An 18,239-nucleotide genomic window follows, 5' to 3' on the forward strand; every position below is an offset into this window, starting at 1 on the left:
GACCTGAATCAAGAAGAACCCTCAGAGACTGGCTGGTCCAACCTCATGTTACAGATGAGTAAACTGAGGCCCAATGGATAAATCAAGCCCTCTCACACAAGATTTAGCCCCTTTTCCACCAAAGGAAGAAAAACTTCCTCTCACTCTCAGGAGAGCACAGCTGAGCCCCTGGAGAAGGGAGTATGGGATTCAGTCTTATACAGAAATCCATACAGACAATTATTCTTGATTCAAAGTCAGAGTGTGCAAAAGGCTTGGCTAGGGGCCTCAGGCAAAGCAGTTGCTGATTATAACTGTATCTCCTAGTAATGCCTCCCTGTTTTTTTAAACAGGCATCAGATTTTTCAAGACATCCAATTGATTTCATTGGGTTCCTACAAATTTTAGTCCCCTGTGGAAAGGTGAACTCCAGTAATAGAGAGATGTATGTGTATGACATGTATAAAGTAGTTTGTCTACATTTCCATATACACACTGAAGGAGATCTATGTCTATAATACCCATGTGTACACAGACACACAGACACACATATATGTGTGATCTACTCAGAGATATAATTTTCAGAGAGGGTCTTAAGGACAACCATGAAGACAGCTTCAAGAAAAACTAAGTTCTGAAGGACCCAAGCAGCATAAAACTAATTGGCCTCACTCATACTTAGAAACTGGCTATCTAAAGAGGTTAGGACAAGCATGGAATCTCCTGCATTCCCCACCCCCCCCAAATGTTGAAGAAAGTGGTAATACTTTCTAATTCTAAATAGCCTGTGGACAAACCAATGGAATCACACCAAATTAAAATCTGTGTGTGTGTGTGTGTGTGTGTGTGTGTGTGTCTGTGTGAATGTGAGTAAGAATGCCAATTGTCATCCTAGAAATGTGTATTTCTCTTTAAAATTCAAAGCCAATAGGTTTTCATGTCTTTTTACATCCTGTTATATTATCCACCAATCATCTCCAGTTTTCATTGCCTGATCATTTCAAGGATTGTCCTTAGTTTAATGGGAGATGAACTTTTCAGTTTAGAAACACCTAATCAGAGAACAGCTGCCATTTCTCCCTTCTCCTCTTGGTTCCTCGTGAAGAATCCATGCCCCACCTCACCTGCTCTCTGGGATGATATCCTCTTTCCAAATCTTAATACCCCTACCACTAATAGATGATGCAGATCCCAAACCCTTAAATAGAATTTTAAGAAATTTGGAAACACTGGCAATGAAACTAACTCTTGCCCTCTTCTCTACTCAGGTAGAGCTATCCTCAGCATAGAGGAATGGGGAAGATATCGGAAGCCCTGCCTGTTTTCAACTCTCTTATTGTTTGCTACCCAGTGGCCTTATCTTCCCTGCCAACATCATTATATAGTCTTTGCAAGGACAGCTATTCTAGTTTTAGTAGGCTCTTATTTCTTCGCTGGTGGTCTTTGATATCCCTGGATATGTGGGTGCACACATCCACACATATAATGTATGTACATTTGCATATGAACATACACATACATAAAGAATCCTACAGATTGACAAGGTTTGGAAAGCCTTCATATTTCACATAACATTTTAGTAATGAATTTAATTTTTACCAAATTATTAGCGAATTGTCTCAAGATTTTTTTCTTTTTGCAAGATGCAAACAAGTCTATAAAAATTATATTTGTATAAAAAAAGCACATACATGAATAACCCATAGCGGTACTAGGCAAGCTAAATACTGTGGAATAAATTAAAGAAAACTTAGCTATAATCATGGACTTTGATATTTATAAAACAAAAGTTTTTTTTTCTTTTTTTCATCTCAGTTAATACAAAGAAACACAGGCAGGCACACACACACACACACACACACACACACACACACACACACACACACACACATAGAGTTTTGGCTGAAGATACAAATAAAAAATTAAGGGGTTAAACCCCTGTCCCCTTTCCCTCCTCTCTCCACCTAATTTTTCTCTTCTTATCCCCACTTTTTGGACAGTTTGACCAAGAGAAAATTCTATAGGAATCCTTTAGCCAATCCCAGTGAGCACTGGCTTGCAGGTTGCTAAAGACCCAGTTGTTTCTAGAGTCAGAACCAGCATGGCAAATCTCTGATAGCCTAGTTGTCATGGAAAGCTGACTTTGGCCAAGGATTCTAGATGGCAAAACTTCCCCATTCTCACCTGTGGGGGCTGACAGGTGGGGGGTCAACTGGGGGGAAAGAGGAGCCAAGAGGAGCCTCAGGATCCCATGTGACTTTAGAGAGGGCCTTCTGGAAGAGTCACTGGCATTTCCAGTTCAGTTTCAATCTCATTGTTCAATGGATCCCCACACAATCCAAAGAGAAAGCAAAAATAAAATCACACCCTCTTTAAAAATACTGTGTTTTGCACACAAACATTCATTATTTTAGGAACATTAAAAACGACAGCCTGAAGTTCTGAAAATATATGTGGACATGATACAATGTAGGTAGACATACACACACGTGTTCACACGCACTTGGCATGTAGACACAAACATGCATGTATCGACGTGCATGCACACACAGAGACGGACAGGCGTGCACACACATGTACTGCTTCATGAATATGATTTCCAACAGTGTACAACTACTGCGCGTCCAGCGAGAAACGGCCCCCGGCTCCCGGCTGGCCTCTGAAGAAGAGGCCAGGCCGGGATGGCGGCCTCCCGGACCCCTCCCCGTCCTTCCCCGGCGGCAGCCTGACCTGTCACCTCGGAATGCTCAGCGCCCATCACAAACAGACTGTTTAAAGGCTCACACAAATGTCTTTGGTGTACGTGTCTATTCATTTGTAAGGTACAAAATAATAATAATAACAATAATTATAATTATAATAATAAAAATAGCTATTTTGTGTGCGCTAGCCGTTCTTCTACAGCTCACATTTAAGTGCAGCTCTCACTTCCCCCCCCCCCCACCCCCCCCCCCGAAAATACTTGTTAAATAAGGATTAGACAGGTCAAACACCATCATAGTGCAAATAGTAAACAATAAACAACATCGACATCAACGACAACATTTACAAAAGATAAAACTGTTTGGATCAAACAGTATTCCTTTCAAGTATCTCTCCTTGAAGCAAAAAAAAAAATTAATCATGTTACTTCCAATACAAAAAAAAAAAGTCTTTCTTTTTGTTCTCTCTCAGGTAAACAGTTTCAAACCAATTAGGTTGCATAGTTCTAGAATCATGAGCACCTTAACGAAATGTTACTTGGTATTTTTCCTTCCTTGTTCTCTCATTTCTCCCACATTCTTGTCCTCTCTCTCTCTCTCTCTCTCTCTCTCTCTCTCTCTCTCTCTCTCTCTCTCTCTCTCTCTCTGAATCAATGCAGAAAAGGTGTGACCCCCTGCACAACCCACATTAAGCTTTTCTTGCCCCAGGCAGTGTGTGCAGATTCAGATGAGGCTCTCACAGTGCACAGACACTGATCTACTTTGAGATCTATACATATATGTGTCTCTACATATTTACACATGTATGTATATATCATTCAAGGCATATTGACATGCCCTATGGCCTTGGCAAATTGGGGCAAACATCCCTGGGAATGTTCCGCTCCATGGCTTTCTGGATGCTCTTGGGAATGGGGGGATTCACGTTACTGACAAGGGAGGGGAGCTGACCTCAGGGCTCGTGATGAGAGGGAACAAGGGGCTGAGGCTGTTGCGTGTCCACCCCCAAAGTAGCCAATCTGATCTCCTTGGGAAGAAGGGAGGAAAGCCAAAGCCTCCCCTCCACAGTCCCCAGCTCCTTCATCTGCTTCTTCTCTGAAGCCAGGCTAATGATGGTCTGCAATTTTCCTTCATAAGTCTTCGATTGATTTTATTTCAAAGTTTCCCAGAGAAACTCCAGCCCAAAGGAGGCCCTTGTGTCTTGTCATTCCTTGCCTTCTCACTGTCTCCTGCATCTTTCCCTCTCATCTGTCCATTGCCCCCAGCCCCAGGGGCCCCTCCATCTGCCAGGCAGGAGAGGGCTTAGGAGCAGCCACACTCCTCCACTATCATGTTCTGAATGTCTTTCTTGATGATGTTCTGGCCATCGTCATAGTACAGCATTGACATGGGCCGCAGTTTGGTGGGCACACAACATGATTTGAGGTTGGAGAAGGGGCTGTGCCCCCTCATGCGATAGTGGTTGATCACCGTGGAGTGGAAGGACAAGGAGGAGCCTGAAGTTCCTGCTATGTGACTGGGGCAGTCTCCTTCACAGTAGTTGGCATGGTAGCCTGTGGGGGCAATGATCCAGTCATTCCAGCCAATATCCTTGAAGCTGACAAAAAACTGTTTTTTGCAACAGATGTTGACCTTGCCATCACACTCCAGGCCCCGGCGGCGGCGGCGATGCGGGTGGTCCTCCGATTGACGGGCCTGCATCATAAGGAAAGGTCTGTGGGTCTGCTCTTTTTCTTCCTCGCCTCCTGGCCCACCTTCTCCAGCCTCCTTCTTCTTCCCTTCTCCTTCCTCCTCCTTCTTCTTCTTCTTGCCCGACAGCACCAGGTTGGCGCCTGTCTCCTGACACTGATCGCAGACGATCCGCACATCCAAGGAGCTCTTGCCCTGGTCCAATAGGCGCTGGATACTACTGGAGACTGGAAAGATGTGCCAGGTGCTCTTGCGGGCATCCACCGCCTTTTCAGATATCAAGAGTTCGCTCTTCTCCCCTTTGAGGCCCACCTCCTCGGCCTCCTCACCCGCATCCAGGCCGCTCTGGGATTGCTTCTGATTCTGGTAGAGTCGGATGGTGACTTTGGTCCTGGTCCGGTTAGCCTTGGGGACTTTCAAGAAGAGCCATATTTCAGCCCGCTCCACCACAGAGAGGTCACTACCTTCTTTGGAAATCTCAAAGTGGAGCGTCTTCCTGGGAGTGCCTGGAGTGGGAAACACAGCACAAGGGAAAAGGGGTCTTTGGTTAGTGACAGGGCTCGAAGCTGTTCACTGAACTAACCAAGATCACACAAGTAGAATTGTTTTCCATTCGGGGGCACCCCTTCTTTTTAATGAAAAGTGAACTGGAGCCCCAACGAGAGGGGGAGTGACACATCTAAGATCATGGGGAGAGAGAACCAGGGACAGGAGAGGGGAGGAGGGAGGCAATTTTGAACTCAAACATTTGATTTTTTACATCTAACTGGGGGAAAATAAATTACAAAATTTAGAACAAAGAGCTGGACCCCAAACCAGACCTCTACTATAGCTCTGCTCATTTTCCCAATAGAATAAGGAAGAGCTCTACCTTCCTTAAACAATCCCGGTTCTACATGTGTGAAATATGTATGTGGGAGCATTCAAACACAGACACAATGTCATATTGATATTACTATTTTGTCTATCTACCTAGACATTCTCTCAGGAGTCAGATGTCACTCTGAAATCCTGCTCCTGATACGATTGTCCCTCCATTTTGACCCTTTCATGACTGCCTTTTGTCTCCAAATACCCTCTTTAATAAGTAGAATGTGCCTCCATCTGACAGGCCTTGTGTGGTCCAATGGATAGAGACCTATCCTGCTAGTGGAGTCTGGAGAAACCAAGCTCAAATCCAACCTTTGACCTAATGCAACTGGGTGAACTTGCACCAGTCACTTAAGGCTGTGATATTCCCAACATCCTTAGCAAATTCTTCAAGTCACTGATTCACATATCAAGCACTTGATACACCCATGAAATTAGCCATCTAGACCACGGCTGTCCAAAAGGAAGTCATCTGTGGGTTTACTAAATGCTTTAGTAAACGAAGCTGAGCTACCGCAGAGCTCTCACTAAAATGGCAATTCAAAATAGTCTGTCTATTGTTTTAATAAAACCATTTAAAAGCAAGTTTGGACAGCCCTGGTCTAGACCACTCCCACCATCCCGTACCAATAAACCAGAAAATCAGAATAGCAGTCTGCTGAGAAAACCACATGTGCTTGTAGGTTATGCTATCATATGTGCATTTACAGAGATGATGGGCCACACATACAACTACTATCCATAGAATGCATATTATAGGTGGTTTTTTTGTGTCTACAAACTTAGACATGTGGTGCACATATTTTCACTTAAACATCATATATATCTAAGCACACATATGTAAATGCATCACATGAGCATGTAACATAGCCACATAAATGGGAGTGGCTATGCAGAACATACCTATGTCCATGTAATATGTAAATAAACTAAATAAGACACAGAATCCAGCTTTGTGTCCAGGAGCACAACCGTAAGAAGATGCCAGAGAGAAGCAATTTTCTAAGTGTGATCTGGAGGCCCTAGGACATCCCTGAAATTTTGGCAGGGGGTCCACAAGGGCACAATTATTTTCACAATGATATTGAAATATTCTAATTTCTACTCCAATAAATGCTTGATAGAAGTTGCATCAACAAAAGCTCTTTGGGAGCGTTGTCCTCAATATTTTTGGAAACTGTAGCTGGGATTGTTTGTGAACCTCTGTGGTAGAATTGCCAAGTCCGAACTTGAAATCAGGAGAGACTCCAGTTTGATTCTTGCCTCCAATGCTGGCTGTAGAATCATGGGGAAGCACTCAGCCTCAATTTGGTCATATATAAAATGGAACAAGTTGGTCCTGCCAACTCCCTGGTTGTTGTAAGAGAAGTGTTCTGCAAGCCTTAGTCTCTGTGTGAATGCCAGTTGTGGTGGCCTGTCTATCCTGGTGTTCACATTCAATTAGATTTAATTGAATTAACTCCAACAAGCATTTGGAACCCTGGCTACCACTGTCCTATACACTAGGGAGAAGACAAAGATGGAATAAGGAGTTGTCTCTGCCCTCTGCTTCCTTGCTCCTTGGCTAGGATGGCAATAAGCAACACAGGCAGAACTAAATCAACACACAACATAGAAAAGTCAACAGAAAGGCAATGCCAAGGGGCAGTTGGGTGGCAAAGTGGATTGAACACTGGCCCTGAAGTCAGGAGGACCTGAGTTCAAATCTGCCCTCAGACATTTGACTCTTACTAGCTATGTGACCTTGGGCAAGTCACTTAACTCTATTGTCCCCCCCCAAAAAAAAATTGAAAGTCATTGCCAGAGAGGGCAAGCACGTGCTTTGGGAGGTTCTCCTAGCCTCAGTTCCAGGCCTCTGTTTAAAAAATGGAAGATCCAAGAGAAAGTCCCTAGACAATGGCCTCATCCCCATCTTTGTGATCCTTGCAATTTTCCCTGCTTGGCTCTTTTCCCAGCAGTAGTATGATCCTACAAGTCTCTCCAACAGACTCTTGGTCCCCTATTCATGGGGGATCTCATCCCTGTTTTAGCTCTCTTGGCTCTATGTAATTCTGATTTGGGGAAATCTGGCCTGTACTGGGACCCCACCAAAAATGAACACCTTAATCTTTTTCTTTGGGTCTTCTCAATGGGGTAGGGAGAATTAGGTCCCTCCATGTTGCTCTGCTCTTGGGGAGGACTACTCAGATGTTCTTCCACAAAGTAAAGCAGGGCCCAGAGGCTGAGCCCCCTGATTTAGGATGAAGCAAGATCAAAATATCAGCAGTAGACTGAGAGATGGTCTGGTTTGCCCAATGTCTTGGCCAGAGAAACCTGCTAGCTGATCCCCACCAATTGCCCTCCCCCACCCTCCATGTGGGAATGCCAGCTCTGCCCATAGTATTGCTAACAAACTCCCTTCTGTCTGCCCAGGCCTGCCTCTGAAATCCTAACCACTTCAGGGTGTCAATGGAAAGGCCCAGAGAGAGGAGCTGCTCCAACAGACAGCCAAAGGGCACCGGCTTGCTTTGGTTTCTCTAGGAAACTGAGAGCATGAAACTGTAGATGTGGAATCATCCCCAGGATGGGAAAGGGCACCTGGTTTCAGTCAGCTCATTCCCACAGAATTTACTGGTGCCTCTTCTTGAAAGAAAGGCTGGGGGAGGGGCTTGGGGTCAGGGAGAAGAAGAGGGTCTGAGCAGGAAGAAGTTTCCCCAGGAGCAGCAGGCTGGCAGAGAACACCACGTTCCCTCTCCTCCTAGAGGCCTTTGGACCAAATGCCATTCCTGAGAGTTAAGGGGAACTGGGCAAATCGCCATCTCTCTAAACCTCAGTCTTCTTCTCTGTCAATTGGGAATAATAATGAATCCCTAAGGCATTTCCCTTCCAGGGCTATCAGAAAGCTCCAGAGGGAACACAAAGTCCTCAGGAAAGGTCATCTCAGCGTATTGCAAACAGAGACAGCACATGGAAAGGATGGAGAGAACAGAGGACATTTTGTTTTGTTTGATCCTCTGTTCACTGACCATCACTAAAGTCCAATGCTTGCCACAGGGCAGCAGACTTAGAGCTAGAGGATTTCCCTTAATCTGACCCCTTCATTTTACAAATGAGAGCGCTGAATCCTAGAGAAATGACCTAGCCTGGATCACTCAGTCTAGTAGGTGGTAGGGTGTGGGTTGGATTTTAGTTTTCCTGACTCCCTTCTCTTGATCCACACTGCCTCCCTCTGAGTGGGGAAGAATTGCCGTGGAGCACGGGAGGGCCGGTGCTGGGTTCCTCTTTTACCTGCTGAATCTAAGACAGGTGTGATTTGATCTCTGGCTAGTCCTAGATCCAGAAGAACAAGAGGCTTCTAGGTCCAGGCTCACAGACCAAGAGCTGGAGAGGACCTCAGTGGCCATTGAATCTCAGCCCTTTATTTTACAGTGGAGGAAACTGAGGCTTTTAAATGTTGTAACTTGCCCAGGGTTACATAAGGAAGTGTGAGAAATGGTATTGGAATCCAAGACTTCTTCACTCCAAGCCAGGTCTCTGTCCACCAGGCCATGTAGCTATCTACTCATATACTCATGGAAATGGGAGCTATTCAACTAAACAAGAGGCTTCCTGGTGGGGGGGGGGGGGAGTTGACTTAGAAAACCACTTACTAACATTAGCTGTTATGATTGGTTTTTATTAACTATTTCCAAGTTACATTTTAATCTGATTCAGCCATACTCTTGGGTGGTGCAGGGGCCTGGAGATGAATGCCCCACACCAACTGTTTCCTGGTTTCAGGAGATTGCACCACCCTCTCCCTTCCAGGCAGCTGGACAGGAAAGCAAGTGACTTTGGAGCATCATAGAAACCAGGAATGTAGAAAGAGTGCTGAATTGAAAGGGGCTGAGTCCTCCCAGAGGCTACCACATCATGGACCAGAAGAGTCCCAAACCCCTGTATCTCCCAGGAGTCCTTGGTCATTTACCCTTTGGCACTGTGCTTGCAGAATAAACCCCAGCTCTCCATGTGGATGCTCACTTCCTCCTCAGGTCAGAGAGCCAGCAGCATCTGCCATGGGTTTCTCCCCCTTCTGTTTCTGACAGTTGGACTATCCCCTCCAAATATCCCCCTCCCCTGTCACTTAGGGAGCCTGGACTCCATTTCTAGAATTGCTCTGGAATATAATCCAGAGAATTTTCTCAGGGAAGAAAAACCACCACCGCCCACCCAGGAAATAAGGCACAAAAGCCAGAGGTGCCTTTTCATGAAAAGCTATGGCCACAAAGCCCAGGAGAAAGGGGACCAGAGGGACTCCCAGCTTTCTCCTGTCTGCCTGATCTACAGGTACCTTTTTTTTTCAGTTTTCTGCCAGCCATACTAATGGAGAACAGATGTTTTCCAATGCCCACATAGAAGGTGGGAGAGTAGAGTGGCAGAGGCACCAGGGGCAGAGTTAATGGTGAGCAGGCTGGCCCCCTCCCCTGTTTCTGGAGGAGCAAGGCTGAGGGATTTTAGCTCTTGGGGCCTCAGTAGCCCCTCCCCAGAGAAGAGAGCCAGCAATCAGAGCCAACTAGATAAGCCCCAGGGAACCTTCTAGCTGAAATCTCGGCTTCCATGAATTCATGAATTTCATTTTGTAAGGTTTTGGCATTTTCTACTCTTCCCAAAAGGAAGAGAGGAAAAATAAAGGGGAGATGGGGGCATGAAGAAAGGAAAGGGGGGAGAGAGAGAGAGAGAGAGAGAGAGAGAGAGAGAGAGAGAGAGAGAGAGACTGAGAGAAACTCCTTAGATAATGTTAAGTTAATGTATTGAAAAGAGACCAAGGGAAGCAAAGCAGGGCTGTGGAGCTGCGGCAGCAGCCCATCAGGTGCTTGGAGCTCTCTGCTTTTCTTTCCCCTTTTCTCTTGCAGCCAGCTCTCAAGGTACCCTCTGCCAGCTAGTTTGGGGCTCTCTGAGGGCAGCCTCAGCCCCGCCTTTCCTGGCCCCGAAGCCCAACAGGGCCTGACTTCCCACCCTGCCCCCACTCTGCCCGGCCTCCTTGCCCAAGTCCGACATGAAGGCAGCCAGGTGGGAAGGGGCTTCTTCCTGCTCCTGGGTCCCTCCTCCTCTTCCTCCTCCTCCCCTCTCCTCCTCCTCCCAGATCTCCTCTTTCCCCTCCTCCTCTCTCTTTTGGGAGGGACACGAGAGCAGAGATGTGGCATCTGGGCTGCCCGGGGTCTCCCTTCAGGTGGCCACTCTTTGCTCAGCGTGCCCTCCTCCCTCTTCCTCTTTGCTATTTTTTGCCCTGCCCCTGGTTGATCCGGGAGGCAGGCATCCTAACCAGAGCCAGCCCCCTTTCTCATGAGCCTGCTCGGCTCATCTCTGTCACTGGCTGAGTCACTAGGCACGGAAGACCCACGCAGGGGAGGGGGGAGGGGAGCTGGCGCTTGCTTTGGACTTTCTCAAGGGAGGAAGGTAGACCAGGGGGCCCAGGCACGGGGGCCCACTGCAAGGCTGAAGGTGGCCTAGGAGGATGAGAGAGGGGAGGGCATCAGGAGAAAACTGGGCAGGGGAGACTGGCAAAGGACAGGATCTCTCTCCCCCATCAGCTGAGGGAAGTAGGGCTAAAGAAAGGCCCATGAGCAGCTATTGGGTGAACGTTCAGGCACACGTGCACGCACATGCACACGCACATGCGCACACACACACACACACACACACACACACACACACACACAAACTTCTAGCTCCATTCACACCTTCCTCGGTCTTCCTCTATGATGTACCAATACAGGTTTGGGTCCTTAATTGTAACTTCCCTGATTCAGGCCCTTCTCTGGGTCCTGGCCCCTAAGAGGAATGTCTGGGAGTACTGAGAGATGCCTTGAGAGACTTCTTTGCGGTCACAGAGCCAGTATGTGTGAAGGGCTGGACTTGAATTCAGATCTCTGGGCTCCTAGGTCAGCTCTCTGGGTTATGTCTCCTGCTGTCTGAGGATCAGAGAAAGAAGGCAAACTGGGACTATGCTCTAGGGCTACACACCCTGCCACCTTCCTATCAGCTCCCTACCCAGATACAATCCTGGGATCCTGGGTTCTGGACGGAGAGGGACCTGACAAAGTCAATTTTCCCACGCCACACCTGAGGGAACTTAGGCTCTAAGAAGTGACTTTTTCCTGGTGGGACAAACAGCTGTTAACAATGATGGGAACAATGACTAGCAATAACTAGTGTTTACATAAGTATTTTAGCCTGTTTATCCCATTAGATCCTCACAAGTCTGTGAGGTAAATGCTATTATTCCCATTTTATAGATGAGGAAACTGAGGCAGAGCAGCTCAGGGACTTGCCGCAGCTCCCATGGACAAGCAAGTCCAGTGACCTCTCCACTTTCCCATTTTGCCACCGAGGTCCACTCAAGAAATCATAAAGTTAATAATAGAAAATGAGAACAAGATAATCATCATAATAAACAATTATTTTATCCAAGTGTGCGACAGGCTGCCAAACATTAAGCATAAAATAACACTAGCGGAACAGCAACCAGCCCCAGAACCCTTGCCATCTGAAATCCATTGAGAAAAAAAGCTACACAAAACTAGAGAATGAGAACAACCAGAACAATCTGCGGGGGTGTGGTGAGGGGGCCAGGCTGCAGAGTCAGGATCTCCCCTCATAGGGTCCATTGCAGGGCCCCTGCGGGGCACCAGCACATGACCAAGCACTCAGTGTTCCCCGAGCAGCCCTTGAAGACCCGAGTTCCAGAGCGGCTGACCACACTCAGCGGCGGAGGGCGTCTCCCCACTGGGAAAGCCTCTCTGGATAAGCTCTCAGCCCGACCAGGTGGCAGTGATTCTCACCGACTGGACCCGTTTGCTCTTCTCTGACTCCCCTTGCAAAGTCCCAACTTGGGTGAGGTTATATGCTACCCTCCTTCCTCCACTGTCTTAGCATTTAAGTTTCCAGGGTGGTTTGGAGGGTGGGGTTCTTGTTTATATCGAGGACTTGAGCTCAAATGGAAAAAGAAAAGAAAAGGCCCTCCTCAGCCTCTGTGGCTGTAGAGGTTCGCCCCTGATGCTCAGAGTTTGTGGGTAATCTGCTTGGGGGCCCTACAAAGTGATCATTCACAGACAGTGAGGTTTTCACTGAGTATTCAAGCTCATGAACTTCCTCATACATGGGTCCCGTCAGTTGCCCCCCAGGAGGGCACCCATGGAAGCTCAGGGATACATGTGGCACCCTCAGGGGGCACCTGTAAAGCTTCAGGGATCTGGCAAATTTTAGCCCTTTATTCCCTTCTGGAAAGGCCCAAGATCTGGATGAGCATTGCTAGGGGAAAGGGAGACGGGCTTGGCAGGAGGAAGGCCCCCAACTCCTTGCAAAAGAGGCCTTCCTCTCTTGGGTCTGAAATCCCTATCCTATCTAGTGACTCTGTCATACTGGAGTTTGAGAATTTCCCAAAGCAGGGAAGGCTTTTACCTTTGGGATGGAAAATGCTGTGGATCTTGATGCAACTCTGACCTAAGAGACCCAAAACACCCCAGAGAGAAGCAGTAGCAGCTCTCACTGTCAAACACCATTTCCACGGGAAGTTGCTAGAAAGTCATGGCACCCACCTCCCCAAGTTCACAGAGGCTGAGCATGATGCATATATGCATTCTACACACTTACCAAAATACACATCTATCTGTCTCCGTCTCTATCTCTTTATTTATCTATCCATCTATGTCCCTATCTCTCTATCTATATCTCTAACCATCCTGAAAACTGCAAAAATCCCTTCATTCCTGATTCTGCCTTTCCTTCCCATTTCCCTTCTTTTCTGAGGACTCCAGGCTCCCACACTTTCCCAGCTATCCACGAAGGGGCTATGGACCAGCTCATCAGTCAACCAATGGTCAAAGGCACTGTGATGCCTGACCATGGAATACTCTGGGGGTATCATGAGGAGGTCCAGTGGTGTCAGAAATGATTTTACCCCCAGACAATGGGTACCATAAGGAATTAAATAAACCTCCTTGCACATGCATAGGCTCACATGCTCACCGGATCACACACACACACAGACACACACACACACACACACACAGACACACACACACTGCTCCATAGAGTCATTCACTATTGCTTATGACACTGCCAGAGAGGTTGCACCAGTTCAGAGAAGGATCAGGAAGACAATTCTGAGACAAGTCAAAGTCTCTTGGTGACTAGGTCCCATTTCTCAGCTCCTCAGCTTAGTTGGACTTTCTAATCAAGAATTGGGGATGAGCCTGCAGCCATGGGAAGAGGTATCCTCCCTTCTCTGCTTCTCATGTCTCCCCTCCCCTCTCCTCTCCCAGACTCATCTCCGGGGGTCCCCTCTTCACTGAAGGGGGGGGCCAAGCCGGGGGCCTCAGCATTCCCGGCCTGCCCAGTGTTGGGCTGGAACTGGTTGAGTTCGAGCCTTGTGGCTGTTTCAGACTCTGCTGAGGACCCCTCTCTAGAGGGAGTACTCCCTTTGGGGGAGGGGGCCCAAGCCATGCCAAAACCCTCAGCCCTCTGACCATCTGGCACTGGTTTCTATGAGGAGACTAACAGGACTCGGAGGCCAAGTTGCTAACAAGCGCGATGCAAAAGTCTTTGGAATGCGCCCTCTTGTGGCCTGTCCCCTGTCCCAAGCAAAGAGAACTGGGTGACCCCTCTACCCCCCAGCAGCAGCAGCAGCCCCTAAGGGAGATAGCATCCCCTTTGCTGTCCTGCCCAGGCCAGGCCAGCCCGAGCCCCAGACAGAGGTGGTGTCTCTAGGTAAGGACTCAATCAGTGGCTCCAACCTCCCCCAAGCCCTCAGCAAACAATAGCCTCCAGGCCCCCAGGATCGCAGGGACCTCCTCCTGCAGCTTTCTCGGCACTTTCTCCAGCCTGGAGGTTTCAGATTTCTCCTCTCCTTTCCTTCCTAGTTATCTCTCCCCTCCTCCTCCCTGCTGCCTGGGGGCTGATCGGAGTCAGTCACCTAGCTGGTTGCTAGCAAAGTTGCCAGCCTCATCCTCCGGCCTGGGCACTAGCCCAAAGCTTAACAGTTCACTGACTAAGAAGCGCCCTTCTTTAATAATGCCACAGCGCTGCCCCTCTCCCCCCACCCCAAGCACATTTGCAAAACTCAAGAGAACCACCTGCCAAGCTGAATGATTCTCCCCCTTCCCCTCTCTGCAAACAGGACGGTCCCTGGAACCCAGTCTCGGGGGAGGGGGGAAGGGAGCCATCCAGAGAGCCCACCTAGCCTCCAGATCTAGACCTGGGGTGCTGAGGCAGGAGAAGTCCTTTTTGTTTTGGAACGGAAGAAATGGGGATCCGGAGCTGGGGCAGCACAGCTGGCCCCCTTCTACTTGTCATTCTTTGAAAAAAGCCATGCCTGGAGGTAAAGCCAGGAGAAGCTCTCCACCTGCCAAGCTCACTAGGCATCGATAGGGGTGCCTCTGGATCCTCCCAGAGCACCCCCTGCTTCCTGTGTGCCCAAAGAGACAGGCAAACAGGCCCTCTGTGGCCAAGGGCTGGGGCATTGGCTCAGATGTGTGCTCCCCAAACTACTTCTGCCCCACTCTGGAGATCCCTCCTGCCTGGAGGATGTTCTGGAGCTGGCAACGTTCTGTAAGCCCTAGCTTCCTCTGGGCAGTCTCTTGAGACTTTCTATTCCATCAGCCACAGAGCAAAATCAACAGCCCCAAGGCCACCGGGTCCTGACAAATCCACCATGCCTTTAAGTCCAGGGATGGACCCCCTCTGGGAGGGGGCTGCAGCCCCCTCCCAAGCATCAAGCTTTGAAATAAAGAAACTCCATAGGAACACAAAGGAAACCAAAGTTTCCTGAATGTTACCGACTGGAACTGAATGTTACAATGTTACTAAACAATGTTACTAAACAACAGTTATCGAACTTCAAGTTCTCACAGCCTAGGCTACCAACTCCTGCTCTCGGCCCGGCTTCTTTTTTTTGGTGGCAAAGTTTATGCTACTGGAAGATGACGAACTGCTCTCATCCTTCGGGGGGGGGGGTGATGGGTAAAGTCCAAACCAAGCCCCAGGCTTTGTCCCGGGCCTGTTCCCAAAGCCCCATTAATATCTCGCTCCCCCTTCAAAAACCCAGACAAGAGCCTCCCAAGACCAGGCTCCCCTCTCAATAATCTTTGATTCCTTTAACTCCTTCAGAACGATGATGGCGCTAGGCTTTGCACCCTAACTGCTTAGCTACCTGCTAAGGAAAGGCAAGGCCTGCTCTAGTCCCAGAAAGGAAAGGGCAGTAAGATGAGGCAGAACAGAAAACCCCAGAGGAAAGGGACACCCTGAGCAGGCAGAGACCCCACCAGGAGGTGGTGTGCTCTGGCCCCAAGTTGGTCTCCATCGGGATGCTAGAAGCCCCTCTCCCAGTCATTCCCAAAGGGGGTAGGGATGGAGGGCTAAGTTGAATATCAGCCGCTGGTAGTCCTTGGACCACAGGCCATGTGGTACCCCAGGATAAAGCCGATGGATGAAGAGGTGCAATGGATCAGAGGCTGGTACCAGAGCAGGTATAGAAAATACCCCCCATTTCTTTGTGCCAGGGGATGTGGGCACTAGGCTGGCAAGCTACAAGGCCTCAGAGGGCATGCACCGACTCCTTGCCCCCCAATTTATCAGGTAGAAAAGCGAATAATGGTGGGGAGTCCCTAGTCAACCCTCAGGCTGGAGGGAGCCCGCCCTGGGAATGTAGCGATATTGCAGCGACCAGACTGAGGACAGGGGGCAGCTGGCTGGCAGCAGCGCCTGTCCACTTCCTGACCTGGCACTTCTTTCTTACAAACAGGACCTCTGAGGCAACAGGTTTTCGGGGCTGAAAAGTCCTAGCTTGTGGTGCCGTCAGCGGCCAACTTCTCGGAAGCGCGGGGCGCCCCTTTTCGGAGCCGGCCCCAAAGCTGGGTGCCCAGCCCTAGCTGACTTCCTGGTCCGGTGGCTGGGGGGTGGGAGGGGGCGGGGGGCTGGGGACCCAGGCCCTGCTCGGGGCCAGGTGCGTTGTCCCCCTCGGGTCCCCCCTCCCCTGGCAAGCAGGCAGCGGGGAGCCCCCCGGTGCCCTGGCAGCCCCGCCTCGCGGGGCCCCTGCGAGCGGCCAGCAAGGTTGCATTCCTTGGCAGGGGGGCAGCCTCTCCGAAACTGCCCAGAGAACAACCCTCTTGTTCCCCCGCTTGCTCTTTTTGGTGCCGAGGGCAGAAGTCAGTGGTACAAATGTTACCCGTGTGAAAAGCGGCTCCGAGGGGGCTGGCAGCGAGGGCGCCGGCCCGGCCCTCCCCGCCTGGCGCCCAGGAGGGAGCTCCAGATGTGGCGCCCCGCTTCTGGGGGCCTTGGGGCTGCCGGGCTCCGGGCCTCGGGCTCGCCTCCCCCCGCCCCCCCCCCCCCAGGCGGAACACAAAAACCAGGCGAGCCGGCCCCTGCGCCCAGACTCGGGGGCCCCCAGCCCCTGCCCAGCGGCTCCGGTTGGGCAGAGCTCCCCCCCTCCGCCTGGCAAGCTGGCAGCGGGCGCTGCCATCGCCCCGCTCTGCGGGCACCCGCCGCTCGCAGCCCGCCTCCGGGCTCCAGAAGGCTGGGCAGAGCCCTCCGGCCGCCCCCCCCCCCCCCGCCACCCCCGTCGGGGCTGGTAGAGTTCGGAAGGGGCAGCCCGAAGCAGCCCCCGCGGCCTGTTCTGTGCCCAGGCCCGCCGCCCCGACCCCCCCCTCCCCCCGGCCCGGGAGTGCCAGCCTCTCGGGCAGGGCGGGCGTCGCGAGCGGAGCGCGGCGCGGGTGGGGAGCCCCGGGGGCGCCGCGGGAGGCACCCACCTGCCTCGGCGAAGGTGATGATCTCGGAGGTCTGCTCCAGGAGCTCGTTGAGCTCGGCCCGGCGGCCGATGTCGTCCTCGATCTCCACGTCGCCGCCCTCGCCCACCTTGGCCACATGCAGCTTCCTGATGGCGTTGAGCAGGGCGGCCTTGGGCACCGGCTGGCTGACGTCGGGCCGCTTCTTCAAGTGCAGCATGGCCAGGATGTGCTTCTTGACGGCTTCCACCATCTCGGGCTGCGAGCCGGCCTGCGAGCCGCCCAGGGCGCAGGACGGGCACTGCGGCCCGGGCCGGCCCCCTCGGGGCCGCCGGCCGGCGAGCCCCGGACCCGGAGCCAGCAGAGCGCCAGGAGCAAGCGCGCAGCGAGAAGCCGGGCATGCTGGCCGCCCGAGCCGCCGGGGGCGGGAGAGGGGCTGCGCCGGGCCGGGGGGCGGGGGCGGGGGCGGCCGGCTCGGAGCGCCGCGAGCAGCCGGGGGCCGGGGCCGGGCCGGGCCGGGGCGCCTCGCTCTCCCGCTCGCCGGCTCGCTCGCTCCTCGGCGCGCTCCTCCGCTCGCTCGCCCGCCCGCCCGCTCGCTCGCTCGCTCTCTTCCTCTCCCCCTCTCTCTCTCCTTCTCTCTTTCTCTCTCGCTCTCTTTCCTTCTCTTCGGCGAATTCTCTGGAACGAGAACAAAAAGTTTTCTGTGAAGTTTGCTTTGGAGGTCCCTTCCTTCCCTTCCCTTCCCTTCCTTCTCCCAGGGCACCAGCGCCTGGCCGCCTGGGGCTGTCAGCGAGCAGAGGGCTGACTGTCTCAGACGAGGAGAGAGGGAGAGAGCGAGAGAGCGAGAGAGAGAAGGGGGGAGAGACAGACAGAGACACAGGGGGAGAGAGGGAGGGAGGGAGAGAGAGAGGGGGGGGGAGAGAGAGAGAGAGAGAGAGAGGAGAGAGAGAGAGAGAGAGAGAGAGAGAGGAGAGAGAGAGAGAGAGAGAGAGAGAGGAGAGAGAAACAGAGAGAGAAAGAAACAGAGAGAGAGAGAAAGAGAGAGAGAGAGGAGAGAGAGAGAGAGAGAGAGAGAGAGAGAGGAGAACGACGGATTGGCCTGAAGTGAGTGAGTGAATGAGAGAGGGAGGGAGTTTTGTCTGTGAGTAAAGGCTAAGTATGAGTAGGGAGGGGGAGGCACAGCCCCGATTCTGACAGGCTGCCTCCCTTCTGCTCCTTGCTCCCCAACGCACACCTCTCTTCCAGCCCCACCATTCTATAT

General features: G+C 51.1%; 1 protein-coding gene across 1 annotated transcript in view; it reads right to left on the reverse strand.

The window, feature by feature from the left end:
* Positions 1–2,936: 2,936 nt before the first annotated feature.
* Positions 2,937–18,239, reverse strand: part of INHBA (inhibin subunit beta A) — a 21,173-nt gene continuing 5,870 nt past the window's right edge. The window contains exons 2-3 of the mRNA XM_074199072.1: positions 17,003–17,249; positions 2,937–4,876 (exon numbers count right to left, since the gene is read on the reverse strand). Coding sequence (XP_074055173.1) covers positions 3,984–4,876; positions 17,003–17,249 — 1,140 coding nt within the window. The 3' untranslated portion in view covers positions 2,937–3,983. The remainder of the gene's footprint in view (positions 4,877–17,002; positions 17,250–18,239) is intronic.

This window comes from Macrotis lagotis, chromosome 8, assembly GCF_037893015.1.
Source record: "Macrotis lagotis isolate mMagLag1 chromosome 8, bilby.v1.9.chrom.fasta, whole genome shotgun sequence".
Classification (NCBI taxonomy): Eukaryota; Metazoa; Chordata; class Mammalia; order Peramelemorphia; family Peramelidae; genus Macrotis; species Macrotis lagotis.